At 49.8% G+C, this 17,886-nt stretch overlaps 1 protein-coding gene across 11 annotated transcripts in view; it reads right to left on the minus strand.

Annotated features, from left to right (window-relative positions):
- KCTD10 (potassium channel tetramerization domain containing 10) overlaps positions 1-17,886 on the minus strand; it is a 47,480-nt gene that overhangs the window by 29,073 nt on the left and 521 nt on the right. For all 11 annotated transcript variants that reach the window (XR_009566354.1, XR_009566353.1, XR_009566352.1 and 8 more), the window contains 2 exons: positions 11,034-11,247; positions 2,525-2,694 (listed from right to left, as the gene is read on the minus strand). Coding sequence is in view for 4 of the 11 variants with exons in the window: in XM_060310200.1 (XP_060166183.1) it covers positions 2,525-2,694; positions 11,034-11,247 (384 nt within the window). In the remaining 7 variants the exon portion in view is untranslated. Of the gene's footprint in view, positions 1-2,524; positions 2,695-11,033; positions 11,248-17,886 lie in introns of those variants that run through there.

Below are 17,886 nucleotides of genomic sequence, written 5' to 3' on the forward strand. Positions count from 1 at the left end.
GGCTGGGAAGAGAGGAGGATTCTCAGCACCAGTGAAGTAGGATGGGGGACGACCAGGAGTGGAGTTCTCCAATGAACCCGCTCTTCGGCCAGGACTGTTGTATGCCAGGGTGCTTGGCATATAAATACTAACAACAATGACACATTTCACAGCCCAGGAAGCCACTCAAAAATAAACCCTAAATATGGCAGATGAAATATGATTGCATCAAAGCTCCTAAAACCCCACTGCAATGACTGCAGAGGAATTATAAGCCCATAAGGAGAGAAAGAATGGGAAAAGTGAGGTCAGCAGACAAAAGATGTCAAAAATTCAAGTCTGGAAAGCAGGTCTCAAGTGAGTGATAACCAAGGAGCAGAACGCTGAAACCTAAGTTGGCAGATGGGAAAGAATCCACAGCTTTGAAGGCTGGTGGACTCAGGGCAAGAGCAGAGGGTTGCCTGCTAGTCGACAGAAGCACTGGTGAGACCTCCAGATGGATCCCCTACCCCAGCCTGGCAGGAGAAAAGTCCACTTTCCTGGAGCAGTTTGTACAGGAGAAGACAGGGCTGAGCTGCTATTCCGAAAACGGGAGATTAAGTGAACCATCTACACACTAAATGGTGAGCCCTACCCCCACCCCAGCCCCTTCTCCTACTCAGATCTCAGAAGGCAGCCAGTTGGGCTTATACCCACCAGGCAAGAGAGTGGAGGATTCCTCTACAGGGAACCACCTGTCCAAAAAAAAAAAAAAAGGCTTACAGTTTCTGACATTGAGAGTTCCCACTGAAAAAGCCAGCCTTATCATCTGCCACTGAAGCCCACTGGACAACAATACATACAGTGTTTCAGAGCCTTTACTCTTGAATTTCAACAGACCAAGGACCATCAGATTATACCCGGAAAGCCTCTCAAATATGAGACTGAAACCAAAACAAAGAGAAAAAGTAAGAGAAGGAGTCACACAATGAAGGCAGCAGAAAGAAAACTTCAAATAGTATCATCAGACAGATGAGAGCAGATACCGCATCCCATGAAACAAGATCAGCGTGCTATATAAAAAAGAGCACTCGGAGAACTAGAAAAGGCTCTCGGGAGTCAGAAATACGATAGCAGAAATGAAAAATTCAATAGAAGCGTTGAAAAGATAAAACTGAAAAAACGCTCTGAGAAAATAGAAGGATAAGGGCGAGAGAAATTAGGAGGTCAGTCCTGGAGGTTTAATCTCAGACTAACAGAAACCACAAAAAGGAACCCAGAGGGCATGTCTCTAAGACAAAGATGAAACAGAGATTCCCTGATGTGTCTGAACATACCAGAAGGAGACTGAAGTTTCTGAGAATTTAGGGCTGAATTAGGGATGTGTGCTTAGAAAACCAAGCAAACAAAAGACAATGAAGCAATCACTAATTCTGGCAAACTGAAAAGTTACACGAGAAAGGAAATAATCACTGTGTACTCTGTGGCTCAACTGTTAACAATATTTACACAACTCAACGTAAACTCTGAGTACGGATTTAATCAAAACTGTGATAAACTACACTGGGAGAAGGAATACGTGCAGGCAAGTTTGGTAGTGGCTGGGGTGGTACATGAGCTAAATTTTAATTTTCTACAGAAACGCCAGTAGATAATGTGGTAAACTGGAAAATCAATAAATAGGTGAGTAAAGAAATAGGTGAGTAAAGAACTGCTGCAAGAATTAAAAGAGGCTGCTGCAGGGGTGGGAGTGGGTGGAAGGCGTATGCTAGTGTTTTTGACATCAACCTAGCTTACAATACTAACTTGCCTTGGTAAACGCTTTACATGCATTACTTTAATAAACATACAAATGAAATAAAAAATAACAAAGTAAAAGCTACAACATTCAGTTAGATTTACAGAGAGTTCACAGACTGGCAGTAGCGGCAGGGGTGGTGCAAATAACAGCTCCTCAGGTAAATACCAGTTCCTCAGGCAGACTGGCATCGTGGGTACTGTCCCAGTGGAGAGCCACCCAAGAGCCTCACGTTTACAGATCCAATTCCTAGGACAACGCAAAGGGGATCTTCTGATTCTCTGCCATGAATTAACTTGCCTTGAAATAAATGGCTGCTGGCTACATCTAGAAGCGTTCTGGTTTTGGAGGGATTTTACTGTCCCTAGACTTGACCCCAGCAGTCCTTCCCCAGCTCCAGCTGAGGAGTGAGGGGTGTCTGTCTGTAGAGATTACGCTGGGCTCTCAACAACGACTTGTGGGATGAGAATAAGTCTCCCAATGAGTCCAGAAAAGGATCAGGTTTTACACCCCATGGCTCGGTACTGAAGGGTTACAATGCACACAGGGAGAGGACCCAACACCATGGGGGCTGAAATAAGCCAGAGAGCAGTCAGGTGGCCTCAGCATCACAGGGAAGCCTCTCGGGGGTCGCGCAGGCCAGAGGGGAGCAGCTCCGGGGTCAACTCATTAACTCTCACAACAGCTCAATGAGGGAGGGGGACAATGAGAAAGGCAGATGAGTCTGGGGCTCTCCCCGCCCACACGGGGAGAAAGGGTGATACCTACTTGCAGGGCTGCCTGGCACTCTTCCACCAGGCCCTGGACCAGGTAGTACTTGGCTTCTGCCAGCAGCTCCTCGATCTCCCGGCGGCTCTCAGGCAAGGGGACCGCCCCGTCACGAAGGTAGTTGAGTATGGTACCAAAGTGCTTCCCACACCGGTCAATGAGGATCCAGCCTGTGGTGGGAGGAGGCGGGAGGAGAGCTGGGGTGTCTCTTGGCTCCCACCACCTCCGGGGAGAGCAGGACCACAGAGAGGGTTGCGGCCCCACCTGCCCAGCTACCAGCAAAGGGCTGACCAGGCCCCGCTGGCTGCAGACAAGCACACCCCAGACTCACTGGTTTGGGCTCCTTTATTTTATTTATTTATTTTTAACTTTTTGGCCACACCAAAGGAAGGATTGAACCGGTGCCCCCTGCGAAGGAAGCACGGAGTCTTAACCACTGGACTGCCAGGGAAGTCCATGGCCCCTGGGGCCTAAAAGCATGTTCCTCAAGTACCTCAAAAATCCCTATGTTAAGAATATCGCAAGAGGGCCTACCCCACACCTGGATAAAATGGGTCCAAATGAGCACATCCCATTGACAGGGGAAAGGCTTCTGGTGTGAAAATATCTATTCCCTTTTACAACAAAGCTTTTTTTTTCAGACTCCCAAATAACAGAGCCATTTCTAAGGAAGCAGACGGCTCACACTGCAGGGAGTCAGTGACATCTGACTCCCAAGGGTGACCCCCAGGCACTCACCAGCACCACCACAGAAAATTCCATCTGTAACCCCCCAAACAAGTGTTTAGTGGCTAATGACAGCGATCAGAGATAAAATGGTGACCAGCCAGACCCTGCCCTCAAGCAGTTCAGTCTAACTTGGGGAGATGGCGCTGGCATTCATGAGATACGGAAACACATTCCAGCTGCTGACCGGAACCAGGCACAGTACGAAATCGTGCCTGTGGGTGGGGACAAGGCGAGTCCTGCCGCTTCTCAGTGTCTTCTCCAGTCTCCAGTCCTGGCCCTGGTCTGCAGGGCCGCCATGCGGCTTCGCTTCTCGAAATTCCTCGCTGAAATGCAAATGCTACTGGGAAGAGGAAAGAGGACTGGAGCCTGGGAAGGGGAGGAGGAGGTACCAGAAGGGGAAGCAGGGTTGAGGTGAAGACCAAGTACATCTCAAGAGAAAACGTGAAGCCAGACAGACGGAGAAGTCCCGGCCTTCCCGATAAGCAGGGTCACCCCGGGAAGGGGGCCCCAAGTCTCCTGCTGCGCACTGCAGGTGAGGAAACGCCAGCGCCCAGGGAAGTTAGGAGGTTCACACAGGAATCACTCATTCTCTGCCCCTGCTTTCCCTCAGCTTGGGAAAAGAGCCAGGTTTCCACTCCGAAGACCACTATGTCTTCCCAAATCCTCCTCAGACCCCAGCCCCTGGATCGGCAGCAGAGGCCAATGGAGGCCAAGGGCAGCCAAGGCACCTTTTCACGTCCGGTCACAAGCCGGCCCGCCTCCCCCGAGTCCAGCCCCGCCAAGTGTGCTCAGGTGTTCTAGCGCACTAGTTAGTGTTCTTTGCCGCCATCACCAGGAGAGTTGACAAGGAGGCCATTTCCACGTTCCGCTTTGCAACTACTCCTCAGTCCACGGTTCCTGGGCCTTTGGTTAAAGGTCCCGTCTCGTCCCTCCAGAGCCTTCTGCGTGGCACTTCCACGCTGCTATGGCCTCCTGAGTACAGCAAGAAGTTAATCCCCAATCTCGGCAAACACAAAGCAAATGTGTGGCCTGGAGTCAGACCCTGGATCCGAGGAAGGACAACGAGGCCTTCACAGGTGTGGTAAATCCTGTCACCTTGACAGTGCCCGCTGGACATTATGTTCCCGCTCCCCTCTCCAGCTGAGACAACAAAGTGCGTACTCAGTATCTGTTCTGCAGCTCAGATGCCTACAGGGGCCTTGAGCACACAGGATAACCAGGTGCAGGTGGATCGGGCGGACCACAGCCCAGGCCCTGCCTCTCCCCGCCCCCGCCCCCCAAGGGGGTTCTTCCCACTCCAGCCAAAACTGGCCAGGCAGGAATGAGGCCCAGGGCTGAGAGAGCCCCTGATGTTCCAGGAGAAGCCAAAAATGCAGATTTCCCTGTGAAATCTCCAGACTTCTAAAGAACAGTAAACCGATTTTTTTTAAAAAACCTGTCATTAACCCACGACAGGGCAGCCACAACAGGGCCTGCTGGCCAGCAGCTTGTGACCCCTGTTGTGACCGTGGATCAAGTGCTCTCCCTCCAGCAAGCCGACAAGGTATGGAAAGACCGTATTAGCTTCCCAACAGTTCCTGGTGATGGAGGCTCATTCCCCTGCATTCTCCTCAGATGAAAACAGAGGCTCAGGGAGGTCCAGGGACACTCCCAAAAGCTGGGGAGGCAGACCTAAACCACAAAGAAGCAAGGAACTCGTAGGAAAACTCTTTTCATCATACGAAATTGAGAAGACACGTAGAACCTCAGTCTTTGGGAGAAAGGGCAACAAATTCCACCCAGCCGCTCTGGGAAGAAAATGTCCTCGTCTGCCTTTGATGCGTGGACAACGCAGCCACTCAGAAAGAACGAGGGCCCCTGAAATCAATTACCCAAGTGACAGTCCAGAGTTTCCATAAACGAACAGGCGGACCGTGACACTGGGCTCTGGCTCAAGAATGCTGTCAGGAAATGCTTGTGGTGAAGGAATCATACTTTGGACAAATAAGGGCAAAAAAAGAGAGCAGAGCCAGACGCACTCTCCATGAGGTTTCAATTAACATTTTGACTTCAAAATATTTTAGTTGCTTTCAAAGCAGGAATCGATCCTTTTGAAGCAGTCAGCTCCAGTCCCCAGCATATAGACAAGCTAAGGGAAGCCAAGCCAGGTCAGGGCGACCTGGGCTCCCTGGCCCCTTTGGCAGGGCTGGAAAGAAGAGTGAGGGGTGTAGACCCGGAGGCTCTGGGACGGGTTGAGTGAGACAGCACAGGCCTGTACTGGAAACCCAGCTCTGCACCTACTTGCTGGATGACATTGGTGTCTCACTTAACCTCTCTGTCCTATGGTTTCCTGTTCTAAAAATGGTTCCTCCCTGGGCTGGCATAAAGGTAAGATGAGAGAATGTACAGGAAGCACAGAGCACAATGCCGGGTCTGCCAGCAGCCATCAAATAGGTCTCTGATGGTGAGCCCTTTACATATGGCATCATCACTGGAGAACAGACAGGAGTGGCAGCGGCATCCAGAGGCAGAATGTTCCAGTCCCCAGGAAGGGGGTCTGCGTGGTTTCTGGGATGCCTGGGAGGAGGCTTGGCTCAGAGACGGGGGGCTGGACCGCCGGGCTTGCCCCCTCCCAGCCCCGCCAGCAGACCAGGTACATCCTCTTTCCTTCCCTCCCCCACCTCCTCCAGGGAGCTTTCACTGACCTCTCCTTCTCCATACTAAGGTATTTAGATTTTTATGGTCCCCAAACTTGCCTGTTCATAAGTTGCCTAAGGTACTTGGGTCCTTGTTACAAATTCAGACTCTTGGAAGTAGCCTCATTCCTAAATCAGAATCTCTAGGGCAGGGTTTCTCTGCCTCGGCACTAGTGACGCTTTAGACCGGGTGATTCTTTGTTATGGAGAGACTCTCCATAGGGTATGCAGCAGCATCCCTGGCCTCCACCCAATAGCATTCCCACACCCAAAACGTGACACCCAGAAACGTCTCTGGATATTGCCAAGTGTCCCTGAGGGTCAAAAATCATCTCTGGTTGAGCACCACTGACTGAAATAGATCAAAGATCTAAATGTAAAAAATAATGTAAAAACTTCGAGGTATCAGAGTCAACAAATCAGACTGGGTGAAGATATTTACAACATAAGACCACAAAGAAATATGATCCAGAATATATACTTCTACAAAGAAAGAAAAAAGGAAAATGGGAAAATGTGTAAAGATACTGTCCGGCAGCTAAATGATGAAACACAATGGCCAATAAACATAAGTCACTCAATGCACTGGAAATGCTAAATAAAACAACAAAGTACTGTATCATAACCATCAGATTGGTAGTAAGCAAACAATGACAGGTGCCCAGTGTTGGCAAAAATTCAGACCCCTGTGGGGAGGATAACTGACACAACCGCTAATACCTAATCAAGTCGAGGATATGATCCCCAATTCCCCTCTTGGGAATCAACTCCAGGACAGAGCTCCCAATGGTGGGTAGGACCTTAATGCTGTGGGCCCTGGGCCGGGGGTGGGGGGGCGTGGGGCTGGCTGGGGCCTGGGGACTCCAGAGCTTTTTCATTCACCAAAGTAAAAATATTATTTTCTGGGTGTGCCATGATGTGGCAAGGGTTGGGAAGCAGAGCCCACACATGCACTGGGAGAGTGTTGGAGAATGATAATATTCCTAACAGTGAACGCTGGAAACAGCCTAAATAACCATCACAGAACACGGATCCATAAACTGCATGGAACACTCTACTTCAGGGAAATGTGTGAACTAGAGCTGTTTTCTCATGGATCAATCTCACAGGCATAACGCTCACTAAAGCAAAAGCTAAAAGGCTACGTACAAGCTATGACATGTAACACCGTTTATATGATGTTTAAAAATGCACCAACTATACGGTGGTTACGGACATAAACAGCTGTAGTAACAGTAATTCACGCAAAGCCCCACACCAGTGGTTCTCAGCCCTGGCTGCGCATTAGAATCCCACCGCGAGCTCTTAAAGTCCTAATGCCCACCACACCCTGTCCAGTTACATCTGGCTGAGGAGTGGGGGCGGGGGTGGGGTGGGTGGACGACAGGCATCAAGGTTTAGCTCTGAGGGTGACTCTGTGCAGCAAAGACTGAAATCCACCCCAGTGACCCCACAGTCAAGCTACTTAGAGGTCATGGCTAGAAGGGAGAGAGGCAGAGAGGGTAAAGAGAAGCCCCATGGGTCCAGATAATGTTTTAGTCCTTGTCTGAGTCGGGGCACAGGGGAGTTTGTTACATTATGCGGTTTAAACGCTTTCAACTTATTTCAGAATTTTGCATAAGGCAGGAGGCCTGCGGGTACTGCAGTTTTCCTGCTTATTCCACTGCCCCACTGGTTTTCTAGGGAACGCCTACTGATAATTAGATTAATGACTCTCTTCTCTGATCTAGTTTATAGACTTCCTTACTCCAAAAACATTAGCCAGAGACCAGACACCATTTAAGGCGGGAAAGTACTACAAGCAACAGGGATGAGGCAGGCAACTACAGGTGAGGGCCGGACAAAAGTCGTGTTACGAAAGGGCCACATAAATCCACCCGCCAATGACGACAATGACAAGGGCTCCGGGAGAAATTCTAGCACTGCAGGAACTGAACCTTTCTGGGGAGGAGTCTGGGAAAGGCCTAATCACTGCCACCGTGTCCTCTCAGAAGAGCGACCCCTGTAGGGGGAACGTGAGACTGCAACACCCTCATCCCACAAGGCCAAGGCAGGCCACTTCTCCACAGCGTGCTGAGACCCTTCCCCACAGCCCCGGCCCCTCTACACCCCAGCCCAGGCAGGACTAAAGCGATAACAGACAGCCCCCATTTACTGAGTCTCCCAAAGTGCCGGGCCTCCTGTCAAGGGCTTTCTAACGTCCTCATGTAATCCCCATGACAACCCCGAAAAGCATTATCATTTGCAACTTTTAAATGAGGAAAGAGGCTCAGAGAAAAAGTCACTCGACTAGTGTCACATCACCAGTGAACAGCAAATGAGCCTGTGTGAGCACAATGCCCAATACGTGGAAACTGCTCCACAGCGGTTAGCTGGGACAGCTACCATGGGACAGAGCAGGACTCAAATCCAGGTCCACCTCCAACACCCACGCTCCTCTCTGTTGAGGAATTACGTGCACACGGTATACAACTCAGGCAGGCAGAAAGGCGTGTAGTGCAAGAGAGTCTGCCACCCACCCAGGACCCCAGGTCCCCTCCCCAGAAGCAACCAGCTTCTCAGGTATCCTGTACAGATTTCTAGCAACACAATGCATATACTGTTCGGTATCTTCAGAGCCCTTGTTCTTTAACTAGCATGCCGTCCTGCTGGCTTCACTCGCCTGGGTGAGCCACACTTGGCATTTGGGCCTGTCTGTGGCAAATTTCACTGCCACCGACAAGCTTCCTGCTTGAAGGCCAGGGTGAAGCTGTGAGATGCAGAAAGTCTACCGCGCTTTGTAGATCCAAGGGTGTGCTTAGGCCATGGGTCAGGCTGGGCAGTGTACTCCGCAGGGGCCAAGAGGATTGCTCTGCCAGCACAGCGCTGGCTGGAAGACCAGACACTCAGCCTGACACCCCAGGCCCAAAAGGGCTTCATCTCTAAGCTGGTGGTTGCACCATAAGGCTGCCACACTCAGACGACCAGGCCTAGGGCTGGGCCCACATCAAACCACACACAACAGACAGTAAGAGCCAGCAAGTCCTGGGTTCAGTAGCTTCATCATTTCCAGCCCCGTAGCTTTTGAAAAAGCATTTCACCTCTCTGAGATGTGGATTTCTCACTTAGCAACTGGTAACAGCAGCCACCCCTTAAAGGGTTAAGGTGAGGCTTAAATGAAACAAAACCCATAAAAGGCCATACTGTGAGCTTTTCATGATGACTTGAAGGGGGCTGGAGTTCTGTGAAGTGGAAACAGCTGAGGTTTGGAGTGTCAAAGGCAGCACTGCTTCCCTGGAGATGCTGGGTTTTCCACGAAGCACCAAGGACATCCTCTGGCAGCTGTTTAGAAGCCTGCACAGGCCCACTGGTTCCACTCTCGTGCGTCTCCCAGTTGGGGGATGGGAAAGCTTGCGGACTCTGTCTCCTTTGTGACACAGCATCAAGCCACCAAGGTGAGGGCTCTCAAGGAGACACGGCTTCCACGTTGCCTTGGAAGCGAGCCAGCCGCTTTTCCTGAGCCCCGCCAGAGACTGGGCAGGGCGGAAGAAAGGCCACAACAATCCTGGGGTCTCAGATAAGGTCCACTTCCTTCAGCAGCTGGGGTGCTATTGTCTTGATTTCCACAAATACTCCCGGGCCATGCTGGGTGCGGCCCAGCAGAGGGGATCCTCCTACTCATAAAAACCCTGGCGTTTTCTGGGTGGGGCACTGAGGCAGCTCTGGGGCTCTGACCTCATTCACCTGCTGCTGGGCCAGAAACCCAAGTTTGTGGGGAGCCCAGGGAAGTGGGACTGAAGGTTCCCCAGCAGCCTGGCTTCTCCAGGACACAGAGGGAGACGCCCCCACTAGCTGACAGTCCAGGGTGTGGCCCTCTTAGGATAGGAGAACACGCTGTGCACACCAGGCCCAGAGCCCCCAATCCCACCCCTGTGTCAAAACTCGCCACTCTTCCAGGAACTACCATCTCGAGAAAGGCAGGGGCGTCAGCACAGAGGCCAGCCTCGGAAACAGGTAAGGTAGGGTCAAGCCAAGCCGTGGTCTGGCCTGGTCTCAAGCAAGCTCAGGCCAAGGAATGAAGGATGGGGCCATCTTTAAACCTCATGTGACCTGCCCCATAAACCCAGCCAAAGAAGGATGCTCCCTCTTGCAGGGGTCTGAGTGTTCCAGGTGGGTGGAAGTAGTTATGGGAAGTAGGACCATTTTAAACAATTCTTTGCCCTTCATTAACATGACTTTCCACAAAAAGAAAAAAAAACCACACACTGGGGACTTCCCTGGTGGTCCAGTGGGTAAGACTCCACGCTCCCAATGCAGGGGGCCCAGGTTCGATCCCTGGTCAGGGAACTAGATCCCGCATGCATGCTGCAACTAAGAAGCTCGCATGCCGCAACTAAGAAGTCCGCATGCCACAACTAAGTTCCCATGCCACAACTAAAAACAAGCAAAAACAAAAAACCCACGCATTGAATATACATATATTGAATGCTTACTATGGGCCAGCAGTCCCCCCGGGGTGGGTGTCATTGTGCCCATTTGCCAGATGGAGAAATGAGACGACGACAGGCTAAACAACTTGATTAGGGTCACCAGACAAGAAAATGGGGAGCTGAGACTCCAAAATCCAGGTTTGTGAGTCTTTTATCAGGACCCCATCCTAGGAGGACAACGGTCCAGAGAAAACGCTCCCACCTCTGTCACACTCGAGTTTCACTCTGACATCACAGAATCATGACCGAGAGAATGGGAAGAGAGCCAACCAGGGCAGCCAGTCCAGCGTCCACTGTACAGAGCTGATGCCTGGGGCGGGGAAGTGACTTTCTCACAGTCACACTGCAAATCAACAGCTAAGTCGAGATTATGACCCCCCGCCATCCCGCTGACTCCTACTCATCTTCAGCTCTCAGCTTAGGTGTCACCTCCTCAGGGAAGCCCTCCTTGACCACCTCCCCCTCCCCCCCGATTAGATCCAGTCTCCCTGTTACTCACTCTCAAGGCTCCCTGCACGCCCAGTAACACTGAGCACAACAGGAAACCTGGGCCTGTGGACACTGCCTGTTTCACGTTGGTTTTCTGAACTGGAAGGAAGCCCTCGACCACAAGCATGTCCCAGAGGCTGGGCTTACCTTCACTATCCGTGAGCACCTCCATGCGCCCGCTGAACATGGCCTTCAGCATGGTGTCCTGCTTGGTCAGCGTCTGCATGGTGGTGTAGTACAGGGCTCCACCCACGTTCAGCTTCACGTACTTGGAACTGGGGCTCGTGCCCTTGAACGAAGTGGTGCGGGTCGCAGCTGCTGGCACCGCTGAGCTCACCACACTTTCTCCTGACATCTCTTCCTGCCAGGGGACAAACACAGGGGCACTAGGGTCACAGCACCAGGCCTGATTTACTTTTCTCAGCCAGTGTGCTGCAGCTGGCCTCCAGATGTGTTCTGCTTAGTCCAAGTGTACACTGCATTGAAAACAAAGTTTACTCCCAGCGTTGACAACTCGGGAGAATTCACAGGAAAATCTGAGTTTCTGGCTTCTCTTAAAATCAGAGGCCAACTAGGCCAGCAGGGGAACCAGTGGTGGGAGCTGGGGCGTCGGCTAACCCATTGGGAGGAGCATGCACTCCCCAACCTGCCCCAAACTCCAAGCAGACAGCCTCATACACTGGCTTCACTGCTGACCCTGCAAGTACCAGTTTGCCACTAAGTCTTGCATTACAAGGACTTCCTTTGTGCCCACTACCCGTATAAATGAACACCCTGGCTGTATCCTAAAGTGGCCGAAAGCACTGCCAAGGTCCCGTTTCCTTACTGCTATGCACAACGGAACAGCTAAAGGTGCCACTTTTCTGTTGAATTACCCATGAAACAAGCTTTCAGGAAATTGAGTGGGGTCTCAACTACCGTTCCCTTACAGGGAATAAGTGTTTCTAAGTACTCAACAAAAGACATAAAAACTCTTGGAAGCAAGTTATTGCAAATTGGAGACTTCCTGTACTAGTACTTCCCCAAACAGCAAGATCCGCTGAGTCTCCCTAAAGAGCACTGCCAGCGACCATGTACATCCCCGTAAGACAAATGGATGCAGTGTCTGATCTAAGCAGACGCAGGAAAGGAGACTGGTACCTGGCATGTGTGTATTCAAAGAAAACTTTTCTTTTTTCCCAAATTTTATTTTTTTAATTGAAGTCTGGCTGATTTACAACGTTGTGCCCGTCTCTGCTGTACAGCAAAGTGGCTCAGTTATACGCATTTTTCATATTCTTTTCCACTGTGTTTATCATAGGATACTGAATATAGCTGCCCGTGCTATACAGTAGGACCTTGTTTATCCATCCTATATATAATAGTTTACATCTGCTAATCCCAGACTCCCAGCAGAAAACTTTTCTTGAATAGGGAACATTCTATAGCTGACGATTCCAAGAGTGGCTGAGTCTTTACTGGATCTGGAGCACAGCACTGCTGGCCACGAGCTGGCCCAGCACTCACGCCACGGCCTCGGGGTTCCCACAGAATGTGAATGACTTCACAGCACATCACCAGCAGACAAGGCAACTCGGCCGCTGATGCATCAAGACACAAGTGAGGCCCCCCTGTAATTATGTCTGAACACAGACAAAAACAAGGACATTGTCCCCCAAAAAATGACCAATAAGGGTCATCATGGCTGCTTCTTTACCAATTAGAGCCCCATTCCATCCTTCCCGCCTTCAAGTGAGGAATTACTAAGACCCAATCCCAGAATTAGCCCTGTTTCCCAGCAGCATTCAACACAGAGCAAAGCCCCACTTCCTGAGTCCTTCCCACAATCACCCACCAGAAGCCCGAGTCGTCTTTCTGAGACCCTCCACAGTTCTCCCTCAATGCACCAAGAAAACAAACCCAACTATGACTACAGACATACTCTTGGTGGTTTCAGCTGGAGGGCACTGACAACACAGAACCTTTAAAACTATACCCTGGACTGAAAAAGGACTGTTTTTGTTTTTTTTTATTCTTTATGCTTTTCTTTTACAGACCTCCCACAATAAACACATGTTACATTTATAGCTGGTAAAACACAACTGTTATTTTTTTAGAATTTATTTATTCATTTTTAATTTATTCATTTATTTATTTTTTGGCTGCTTTGGGTCTTCGTTGCTGCACACAGGCTTTCTCTAGTTGAGGTGAGTGGGGGCTACTCCTCCTTGCAGTGTGCAGGCTTCTCAATGCGGTGGCTTCTCTTGTTGAGAACACAGGCTCTAGGCACACAGGCTTCATTAGTTGTGGCACGCGGGCCTCAGTAGTTGTGGCTTGCAAGCTCTAGAGCGCAGGCTCAGTAGTTGTGGCACACGGGCTTAGTTGCTCCATGACATGTGAGATATTCCCGGATCAGGGCTCGAACCCAAGTCCCCTGCATTGGCAAGCGGATTCTTAAGCACTGCGCCAACATGAAAGTCCCCACAAGTGTTATTTTTTAAATGGGCTAAGGGACTAATGAGTGGCAACCTGCCATCCACCAGTGATAGTAGAGGCAATGGCCAACTTGCTTGACCTCCATCCCCTCAAAAGAATGGCCGGGAAATCACCCACTGGGGAACCCACTGCTGTCAGGGCGCTGCAGAATGACACGGACGAAGAATGGCCTCCTGGAGAGAAAGGTGTTTTCTCAAGAAACTGTTCCTGCTTCGTTCACCAAGTGAAAACATCACAAGAAGGTTAAGTTTTCAAAAGCTCAGGCTTAGCTCACCTGGGGTCTCTGTGGCCTGATGCCAAACACAAAAGACAGAGGCCAAGAGGAAGCAGTGATGCCTCCCTCCTAGCTTTCGTGTGAAATCAGTCCTCAGAGACCTGCCACTAACAGTTATGACCAACCATTTCCCCCAGAAAGACACGTTGTCCATTTGATGGCAGAAATGGCTTACGGGAGTAAAGAGTTTCAGAAAACTCTGAAGACCTGGAGCAGGGGGGAAAGAAAAGCTTATAATTATGGATTGGGAGTTTTTTTGGGGGGAGGGGGTTAGTTAAGGAAATTTGCCCCCAAACGGAAATACTTTTTTAAGCACCCATTTCAGATCTAAATTTATACAAAAATAAATATGTTTTTGGGAAATGGTACGGCATTTTGTAAGGCACTTACCGTGAAACAGACAAAAAAAGTCATAAAGAATAATTTTATGTGCTGTACTTTTTTGGCTTTCCAATACCTTTTTTTTTTTTTTTTTTTGCAGTACACGGGCCTCTCACTGCTGTGGCCTCTCCCGTTGCGGAGCACAGGCTCCGGACACACAGGCTCAGCAGCCATGGCTCACGGGCCCAGCCACTCCGCGGCATGTGGGATCTTCCCGGACCGGGGCACGAACCCATGTCCCCTGCATCGGCAGGCGGACTTTCAACCACTGCGCCACCAGGGAAGCCCCTCCTTACCTTTTTAAAGATAATCTGCATACACTAAAGTGTATTTTAAGTGTAGAGTTTGATGAGTTTGGGTCAACTTATGCATCTATGTAGCCCCTACTCAAATCAAGATAGAGAACATTTCCATCACTCCAGAAAGCCCCTCCCTGACCCTTTCCCACTCCTCCCTTCCAGGAGATACCACCGTTTTAATTTCTATCACCACATACTACCATTTAAATCCAAACAATGCTGGAAGACAGTTATCACTATCTTCATTTTGTGGACTTGGATACCTCAGCCCACAGACAATCAGTCACTTCTCCAAGTGCACTTCTCCAAGTGCACTGGTGTCCTGATGAGGAAGCGAGTGAAGGATGTGGGCAAGTCCTGCCTGGCCCCAAGCCCATGGTTTTATCAATGATCATGCTTGGTATATACAGAGCTATGACACAGAAATTGAGAAAGGGGGCCCCCACCCCCCCATTCTTCAGAAAGTACAAAAAAGCTCTGAAAGAAAGACAGGAGGTCATGTGTGGCTGAGAGCTTGGGTTTGGAAGTCAGACCTGAGTTTAGGCCCCAAGCCCTGCCACTTACCAGCTGTCTGAGTCTAGTCCCGTCTAGCGAGTGGGGACAGTGGCCACACCTTCTAGGGCTGCGAGGCCCCAGAGAGCACTCAGCCCAGCCCCTGCCTCAGAGCAACACAAAGCACTCAAACTACGATGATCTGGGAATGCGCTCCAAGTCTCAAATTATCTTCTAAGTCCATTTCCAGGTCTACTGACATTCGACCAAAACACTAAGAGAGAAAGGCAGAAACCATCCTGATCTAGCTTGAGACTTCCAAGTAGACAGAGAAAGCCCTGAACCTTTCCAGAGCCCACCCTTCTAAAAGTCAGTCACTTCAATACTAGGAGAGGCCCTTGGAAAAAAGATTCTGGCTGTGTTCATCCCTAAGCCTGAGTCGCAGGGAGCGGAGGACACAAAGCAGTAGACGATGAGCCTCTCACAGCAAACCTCTCTTCGGAGGCCTCCTCAGCCATCCCTGCTGGGATCCTGCCTTTGTTTCATCGTTAATGAGGTTGGGGAGGTGAGGCAGGAGAGAGCACAACTGGTTACAAGAAAGAGGTAATTAACACTTGCAGTATTGGTTACTGATTCTACTCAATCAGAAGTTTATTCCAGTTAGATCAGTAAGTCCAGGCTTCTCTTTCCCACCTCCCCTGAGCACACTGCTGCTGATTCTAAACAGTGGCTCTCCACTTTAAAAAAATCCTGATGCCTGGGCCTTACTCAGGGAAATTCTGATGCAATTGGTCTGGGGGTGTGGCTAGGCAATAGCACTTTAGAATTCCAACTCCCTAGGTGATTCCAATGTGCAGCCAAGATTTCAACCCGCTGTTCTAAAAGTTCTGTGTCGCCCCACTCCAATCAGCCTACATTTAACTTCCTGGTCTTGGAGAAGCTCCCCAACCTCTGGCTCTATAAGTCCTATGAATTTCTGACCACACAGAAAAACAAACCAAATCGGAAACAAAAGCAGGCCCCTGCTTCACAGCTTCAGGCCGCACACAGACAAGAAGCAACTGTACGCATGCTTAAAAAATAAAAATCAGCCTAAGGGGTAAAACCTCTGACTCGAAAGGAGACCCAGGCAAGTACAACAGGAAAAAAGGCACCAAATCCCTCACCCTTCGAAGTTTCCTCTACCTCTGTAGAATTGTCTCGTGTGTGTGTGTGTGTGTGTGTGTGTGTGTGTGTGTGTGTGTTGGAGATGTGTGTAGAAAGTCTGAATAAGAGTTCAGCAAACCTAAACCTGCAGTTCTGTGTGATGTTCAGACAAATGGCTTCACCGAGTCTCAGCTTCCTAACTTGTAAAATGAAGTTAAAGCCATAATCTTCAGAATAACCCTCAAGGAATAAATATTTAAGTATTTAGTATAGTTGTCCTTGAGGCCAGAGCTTCCCAGCCTTGGCTGTACTGGAATCACTTGGGTGCACTTAAAAAGTGGTGATTCCTTGGCTTCACCCAGAACAATTAATCAAACTGGGGAAGGGCGCGGCATCTCAGAAACTAGTGTTTAAAAAGCTCTTCAGGTGATTTTAATGTGCAGCCACAAAGCTCAGGTGTTTCTTTAACTAGCTAAGAGTCATTGTCTTGAGGCTAATTATAAAACTCCCCCTACCCTCCAAATCAGGGCACTTCTACAACTCAGAGGTCTGCTGTTCCATTTCAACAAAACTAAATTCAACCAGTGGACTTCCCTGGTGGCGCAGTAGTTAAGAATCCACCTGCCAATACGGGGGAAACGGGTTTGAGCCCTGGTCCGAGAAGATCCCACATGCTGCGGAGCAACTAAGCCCGTGCGCCACAACTACTGAGGCTGTGTGCCACAACTACTGAAGCCCGGGCGCCTAGAGACCACGCACCACAACGAAGAGTAGCCCCTGCTCGCCGCAACTAGATAAAGCCCGCGCGCAGCAATGGAGACCCAATGCAGCCAAAAATAAATAATAAATTTATGAAAAAAATAAAAAAAATTCAACCAACCACATAACTGTAGCATTATTTTGCATCCAAAACTTACAGGACAGCCACTGATATTTCCAAGAGTTTTGTCGAATTACTTTCTCTTCCTGTGTTGTGCACACAAACCATTGGCCTATTTCTTTCAGCAGGCTAGTGAGGAAAACGTTATCATCACTCCCATTTTTAAGGGGAGAAAAGTAAGTACCAGAACTATTAGGATCCTCTGACTCCCACTCTCATGCACCTCTCATTACAGAGCCCAAATCAAGAAATCATCACTCTCATCCCCTGCAGGGCTTGCTAAAACAGATTGCTGGTCCCCACCCCGAGACTGACTCAGTAGTCTGGTAGGTCTAGAAAACTTGGCCATTTCTAACAAGTTCCCAGGTGATGCTGCTGGTCTGGGGACCACCGTTTGAGAACCACTGCTTTAATGACTTCTCTCCCTCAAGTGGAACTTAGTTTGCACAAAATGGAGCTGTTCAAAGTCAGATACGGGTTGAATCATTTTTTTCTTCAACATTGGCCTTGGGACCGGTGTTCCCTAAAGACTGCACTTGCCAGGTTAAAGACTTGGGGCAAGCAAGTAAAAAGAGGGTCTGGGCTGAACTTTGGTCATTCCCACCCAGGGAAAAAGGGCTATTCAAGAACAGACCCTTGAAGGATTCCAAGCACAGAGAAACTTCCCACAGCTAGAAGATAAGAGTGTGAGGCATCCCCAGCTCCTTAGCTGTGGCCACCCCGGGTCTCGACGCAAGTGACTAGATAAGTACCCAGGCGCCAATTAAGGCGCTGGATTCCGTGGCGAAGGTACCCTGACCTCAGGACCCTGGCATCATACCTCCACGGAGTTCCCAGCACCGAGCGCACGCCCACCGGCGGGCTCCCTCGGTTTCTTTCCTCCGCTCCACTGGCCCGTGTGTTCAGACGCACTTGTAAGCCTCGTCCCCACTTCACCGAAACCCAGCGACTCTAGCATAACTTCCAAAAACCCCGAACACTCCGCTCCAAGGAATCCTACTTCGCCCTCTCATAAATTACCCATTCTCCTTCACAGCCCTGCCCAAATCCTCA

The sequence above is a fragment of the Globicephala melas genome, chromosome 13, assembly GCF_963455315.2.
Source record: "Globicephala melas chromosome 13, mGloMel1.2, whole genome shotgun sequence".
NCBI classification, from domain to species: Eukaryota; Metazoa; Chordata; class Mammalia; order Artiodactyla; family Delphinidae; genus Globicephala; species Globicephala melas.